This window comes from Dermacentor andersoni, chromosome 6 (genome assembly GCF_023375885.2).
Source record: "Dermacentor andersoni chromosome 6, qqDerAnde1_hic_scaffold, whole genome shotgun sequence".
In the NCBI taxonomy this organism is placed as follows: Eukaryota; Metazoa; Arthropoda; class Arachnida; order Ixodida; family Ixodidae; genus Dermacentor; species Dermacentor andersoni.
The window spans coordinates 103487643-103494668 of NC_092819.1; the positions used below are offsets into that span (position 1 = coordinate 103487643).

At 45.7% G+C, this 7026-nt stretch overlaps 1 protein-coding gene across 1 annotated transcript in view; it reads right to left on the reverse strand.

Annotated features, from left to right (window-relative positions):
* The window catches only part of LOC126522678 (metabotropic glutamate receptor 1-like), a 30906-nt gene extending 24118 nt beyond the window's left edge, over positions 1 to 6788 (reverse strand). Inside the window, exon 1 of the mRNA XM_050171453.3 lies at positions 6116 to 6788. Within this exon, the coding sequence (XP_050027410.3) occupies positions 6116 to 6788 (673 nt within the window). The remainder of the gene's footprint in view (positions 1 to 6115) is intronic.
* Between the last annotated feature and the right edge of the window lie 238 nt (positions 6789 to 7026).

The following is a 7026-nucleotide window of genomic DNA, read 5'->3' on the forward strand; positions in this document are numbered from 1 at the left end:
GCATATAAGCACATTATCGCACGTGCGCGATAAGACTGCACACATAATAATAAAAAAAAAAAAACTGACATCTTTGTGTGGCTACTTAGCGTATCTTGATCGACTATTGCTGAGCGTCTAACGAGAGCAGTGTTCTTAAAGTTTTTAGGTATGTCGATGATTTCTTTATATTGTTTTAAAGAAGTCTGCCGCTTTAAACATTCACAAATGTGTTTATTCAATTTTAGCAGCTTTTCATCAGCACGGGTAAGGCCTGTCGTGTACACAGGAGCTTCCTTCGCATAATTCACTTCACTTCTGATATTTACGCCTCGTTTTAAATAGTGATCATTATAGCCCCAGAGCACAAAAGGAATTGTTGCCCTATAATTCCGCGCAGTACAAGTTAGTTAAACAAGGGGTCGCCAAGCCTTGACTGGGGCATGTTTTCAAGGAGTCGGGCCCACATGTGCACAAAAGTTTCAATGATGAAGTAGGATTGTTCGGTGTCGGCCGGTTTTTCCCTTGCACGGTGTTGACGGCGGTCGCGCAAGCACCTCTACTCGAAACAAAGTGCCCATATGAAGCAGTTTGCATTGCTATGAACCAGGAGTGGGTCCAATGTGGTGCCGTACCCGCATCGGATTTTGCACAACCTCAAGAAGATAGCGAGTGGCTACAATGTGCTTGTGTGTGTTTTTTTTCTGCCCCACGCAAATTTGCTGGTCTCTGGCGGTGAATTGCTTCCGAGAGGGGGAAAAAAAAATCTGGTGGAGGCCGCAAGAAGAATGCACGCTCACGTGTTTGTAAAATGAGCATTGAGTGTTTATGATATCATACTGTCTCGTGGCAAGTCATCCATCGGGCGAGCTGGACGTTGCGTTAATGACCGCGCGAGAGAGCATCATCTTTCAATATGAAACAACGGTAATGCGCACTTGTTTGCGCATTGTCAAATATGCGTGTGCGTTCCGATTCATCGGGAGATTTAGATTCTGAGCCGAAGCAGTTCCCACTGCTAGAGAACTGGTGGAAACGTTTTTTTGTAGCGCCTCTAAAGGTAAAGCATGCCTGAGCCATAGGTAGATAGCGAGGAGAGATTGCGCGGCCTGCTGCAGTGGCGTATTGTTGTTGTAGATGTATCACCATATTTTCCTTTTTTTAAAGACGTTTTCTGCCTTATTGCGCATGTGCGACAATGCGCTTATATATAGAAGAGTCTGAGCGAAATAAACTTAGTTGAAAGTTTGCTCTAGTTCGTGTCATCCTTGGTCGTCTCATCCTTATCTGTGATGGGCTTTAACGCCCGTGTCAAGCGGGCAAGTGCACTTACGGGGAGTGCACTTCGGGACCTTGAGTGACACTTCACGCGGTGCTAAACGGGAAAACAGAGCGCACTCGCACTTAAAGAAAAAAAATAAGAAAAGAAAAGCGACAGACTAAAGTTGTTTTTTGAAGATGTCGATTAAAATAAAAAGACACCTTCTAAAAAGCGATTGCTTTAGTTGTATTATAAATAAAAAAATCTTAATCTGTATTCAATCAAGAAGAAACGAAAATATTTTTATCATAAGAGTGTTACAAGTCAAGGCCGGTCAAGTCGAATGCCTGGCCAATCCAGAACAAAGTGGTGGTGTGCGACGTGGCGGCATTTGATCCGGCTCGAACAGAATATCAGCGAGTTCTGTTCTGATTATTTTGTTAAAAGCTGTTCAACAGCTAGAATGAACTTCTGTGTCCTTTTTCTATGCATTACATATTGTATCGATGAAACCGCTGGCGGCGAGGCTACGGACTTAACCAGAAAAGTGCATTCCGTGAACGCACTCCGACAGGAATGCACTCTTCTGCGAGTACACCCCGCTTGCGACGTTTAGATTTGGGAAAGTACACTTAAAACCGAGTGCACCCTCCGGAAGTGCACTTAACTTGCCCGCTTGGCAGGGCTATAACTTCCTCCTAAGCATTATGAACCAAATGTCCACGCAACAAGTTCTGTTACTTTAATAAAATCAAAGAAGCCGCGGAATATCATGGATTATCCTATGAAGAGGTCCGTGTGCTTTACGGATATTTATAAGCTGACGTTGTATGCGCATGTTTTATATCGCCATTTAATATTTTGTTACTCAGAACACAAATGGCACTCACTGGCACTAACTACTATGTCAATTCCGTGTAATTCGGCTTGATGTGTTCTACTCCGCGAGACAGCACCGAATGATGCGAAACCCGGGAGATTATGGAAAAAAAAAAGTTGGGTTTAGATATCTCCAATTATTGCCACTTTCGTCATCTCTAAAAGGTGTTCTTATGAAAGATTTACATATTCGGAAATTGTCGATTGTGCCAGGTTACACGTGACTTCACCCTATTCAGCTGGCATACGTGGAGAGGTTGACATTAATTGCACGATACTGCAATGTGCAATTAGTTGCTCAGTAATGTTCGACGGAGTAACCTCACATTTAGGGTAGTTTTGAGAATTGGCTACACTCGCAGAAATTGACGCAGATCACTATGAAAGACATACATGTTAATAAGTATCCTGAGCGTAGCGCCAACTTCGAGATGACTGATCCCAAAAAGTGTGCCGCGTGCATGGGCGTCTGCGAGAGCATGCAGGCGTTTGGTGTGTTGCGACAGCGCGGACCAGAGAACATCGGAGTCGGACCATCCCGGGCTTAGCCGTGCGCACTTTAACCATGTCACGGGAAAAGGGGGGTCTGGGTCCCATAGCGGAAATTCCCCATGTTGCTACTCAAAGCGCCTATATAGTGTGTATGCCCAAGGGTTTGGGAGAAACACGCCTTTCCAAACATTGAGGCCCCAGAAAGGCTGAGCACCTGGACGAGAGCGCGCTTGTACCTATTTTACTGGTAGGTACCCGGTAGCAGCTGTAGTTTACCACACCTAGCCGCGGCTAACGCTCGACAACGAGGCCGTTTGTGGTTGGAAACACTCACGTTTCACTTAACTTTTTTTTTTAGGAGAGCTGGCGGCTGTGTACATGGCACGCAGCCAAGGCCTGTCTGTGCGTGATGGTGCTGTCCGTTATGTTCTCGAAGGGCATTGTTTGCCAGACGTTTCACGGACAAACTTTCTATGAATGAATGAATGAATGAATGAATGAATGAATGAATGAATGAATGAGCGTTTTACGGAGTACCGGAAATGGCCGACCTCTAGCGGTGCTGTTTTGTGGCGCTCAGTTAAACTGGAGCCCAAAAGGATCAGTGCAACGACTGCGTTGTAGTTAGCGGCTTCATGTAAAGGCATAAGCAGTAACGACTAATAACGTGTATTGACTTTTTATTCTTGCTGTGAGGGCACCTACGCAACAGAAAAGCGCTGCTCACGTTCAAAGTGTCACAAACAAAGTGTCCCGGGCTATAACTGCTAACGCGGCTGTCTTCCTGCGTTCAATCATTATGTATTCTAGCATTAAAATGCTACAGTAAATGAATGAATGAATGAATGAATGAATGAATGAATGAACAAATGAATGAATAAATAAATAAATAAATAAATAAATAAATAAATAAATAAATAAATAAATAGTGAAGTTCTGAAGCTTCTGCAGCCACTCGGATTGCGCGATATTTAATGTCACGTGACGGAGTTGCGCAATGGTTCGAAATTGAGGTGATTAGCCTGAAGCAGGCAATTTGAAAGAATGCAGACAACAGGACAACAGAGAAGGCGAGGGGAGGGGAGGGAAGGACAGAGTCGCTTGCTGTCAAGCAGTGACTCATTCGCAGCGGTGTGGCATTTGAAAGCACGCGACGACGTTGTACCATGGTACGAGGTTGTTCTGAAGTCAGAATCCCGAAAAACCGTGACACTAGACCACGTCAGCAGCAAAGGAATGCTGTGTCGGCCAGTGGTGACAATACTTCCTGACTAAGCCTCGAGGAGATCCTAACTCCATGGTGGACAGATGCATCACAAATACGAGCGCTACGGTGCTCCAGAGATTTTTTGAGTGATAGTGTTGGGAATTATTGATTACGTCTGGTATCACCCAATATAAGCGGTTTGTGTTTATCCTATTTTATGTTCCTTGGCGGGCCTGAATTTATGTACCTTTCTGTGACCGACTTCGCGTTTTTCTTCTGCGAATCTATGACCAGCTGACTTACCTTTTCAGCGTGTTTTATGTGACGTTTCTTGTCAGCTGCCATTAGTGCATTTATGTAAGCTGGCTTTGCATTCAAGTATACTTTTAGTGACCCGTCTTGTGAGTTGTTTTTCGAGCATTTAGAGTTGATTTAATGTTCCCGTTTGTTTGATGTGACCTCTGTTGTGAGCTCTATTTAGTGCCTTTACGCTTCTAACATATCATGTATGACTTGCTTTGTTCTTACCTTTCTTTTGTTAAATCTTAAGAAATGAGCATCTAAAGAAAATGACAAGTAGTGCCACTGTGTCATCAATGTAATGTAGTAATGTTGACAAAATATGTAGTAATATTGACAAAATATTAACGAGAAGGTCGGTACACAGGCAAAAAGCCAACTTCTGCTTAAAGCAGAAAGGGAAGTTGGTACACGTGTCACACAGAAGACGCAGAATTTGAAATACGAGTAGAGAATGTGATAGTAACTGGCTACAATAGCTCTTTGTCGTGTAATGAGACTCGCACTACATGATGTGTAATAAGGCTCTTTACCACGAGCTTTGCACATGCTGCTCGGTTCTCCAGGACCATGCAGTCGTACATAATTAATAACAAAGAAGTCCATATGTCCAATTACATATCCTCCCATAACACATGCAGGCGCTGCTCATAGGATGCTTCTCTACGGTCAGAAGTTCATCAACAATATTTGAATTAGCGACCACATGGCGTTACGATGAATATAGTCAGCCTGTTCTTACTTTCAATAAACCAATTTGGTGTGTTCAAACATCCCTTTTTCTGCTTTCTTGCTTTTCCTGCTTTATTGGAAGTGGGTGGCAATTTTTCGTTAAGAGCTACTTTCATTCAGACGACCAAGCTTTTTTGTGGTTCTATTTCTAGAATTAGGAATGTATGTTACACTTGTTGTGATATCATCATTTTAGCCTTTTTTTTTGCTACATATTTCATGCAACTTAAGATAAACCGGCAGTTCACATAGCGCCTGCTCTGTATTTCTTCTGTTTATTTTCCTGTAGTCAGCACTGTTTCAGAATAGCGTTGCGACCAACTGTCATTTTTTGGGTGGGTAAGCGATCTGGTCGCTAACCTGACGCGAAGCAACAGCAACCACAGTTACCGCGACTAACAAATGTTAGCAGTTTTTTGCTGGGGATATACATCGGGGTGGAGGTGTCCAGATGGATTTAGACCTGCTGATGTTTTCTTAGCGTGCCTAAGTATCTCGGTACATGAGCGTTTTCACACTCTGCTTTCGTCGTATAAGTGATGGCGATGTATGGTCAAGCCTCTCATGTGGCATGGGCATGACACCGTCCCGCAGTGATTTCTTCTTTGGAAAACAAGAAAGTTCGTCGCGCTCAATTTGTACTACACCACAGAGTGAAGGATATATGCTGTATGTTATAGAAACGCACTATGCTTGAATAGCAATGGCAGAAGGCACTGGTAACAACGCGGGCGGACAATCGTCCTCCTACCCACTGGCATTGAGTAAAACACCGCTCAATGCGTTGCAGCTAGGTCTCGGAAAACATCAGCTTACGGCTATGAATATGTTCAAGTGTGTCCTAACCAGGCAAAAGTTCACAGGAAGATCGACATTTCAAATGTTCGACAGTGGTACGAACAAGGGATGTCGTTAAGGCCAACGTTTCGACAAAGGGACCAGTCTTTGTCAGGGTAACAACTGCTTTTCTTTGGCAGTATTCATGTACGCGTAGCTCATCCTCGCCTACTTTTAATGGGGGAGGAGAATAAGCTGGTGCTTACAGTAGGGTAAGGGAAGGCCAAGTGTTATAGTGTACAGGAAATTGAGCAATTGCGTACATAAACGGCTGCCAAAGAAAGCAGTTGCTTCCCTGAGGAAGATAAGTCACCTTGTAGAAACAATGGCTCCAGCGACGTTTATTGTTCGACGACTATTGATCACAACGGTATCCACTACGACAATTCACGCACGGCTATGAAACTTTCAACGAAACGTTCCCTCACCTTCCGTGTAGACGACCGAGAGGTAGGTCCAGTTGAAGTAGCGCACAAGGTCTACCATGGCTCTGGCCTGGGCCTGCTCCATGGGCACTAGACTGACATAGAAGCCCAGCCTGCTCCGGAGTCCCAACTCCTGTCCCATCGTCGAGTAGCCAATCTCAGGAATGCGGAATAGGCTCAGCAGGCTGTTGACCTCCGAAGCGCCGGCCGCAGCCAGCGGGCCGAGGACGGCCACCAGGTTCTTGGGCGACTCCTCTTCTTCGCACTCCTCTGAGCTACGGCGCTGGTACGGGTACGGCTCCTCCTGGTACTCGACCCCGGTCCAGGCCGAAAGCGGGATGTAGTGCGAGGCCTGCTCCAGCGCTATAGGCGAAAACCAGCACGAGTCTCGTATCTGTATACCCAGCGTCGAGTTGGGCAGCAGATCGTCTCGACTATTGATCTCGTCGATGGCCTGGAGAGCCGCCTCTACCCTCTGGATGCCCGGTCGCTCCCAAGTTTCTCCGCAGAGCCTCGTCACGTTCTGGCGCGTGTAGGGAGGTCGGTGAACGGGGAACAGTGCGCCGATGAGGAAGTCTTCGGGTTCGTTCGCCTTGTAGTAGTAGGTGATCGAGAAGCACCGAGCGGCGAAGAGGGCCAGGGTTAACAGTGGCATGAGAAAATCCAAGTGGCTCATCACGCCAACCTCGGCTCCTCGAGAGCGGACGTGTACAGGGGCGTCTCAAGTGTCTCTAAACGGGTTGCCTGCGAGTAGCCCGTCTATGTCTTTACTGTGCCCTGACCTGGCGAGACATATAAGCATCCTCTCGTAGGAATCATCAGACCTGTGAAACAACTGGTTTAGATCCTAGTCTTCTTGAACAGATGTTAGCTGGCGGACCGATCTGTGGCGGACGATACATAGTTAGAAAGGG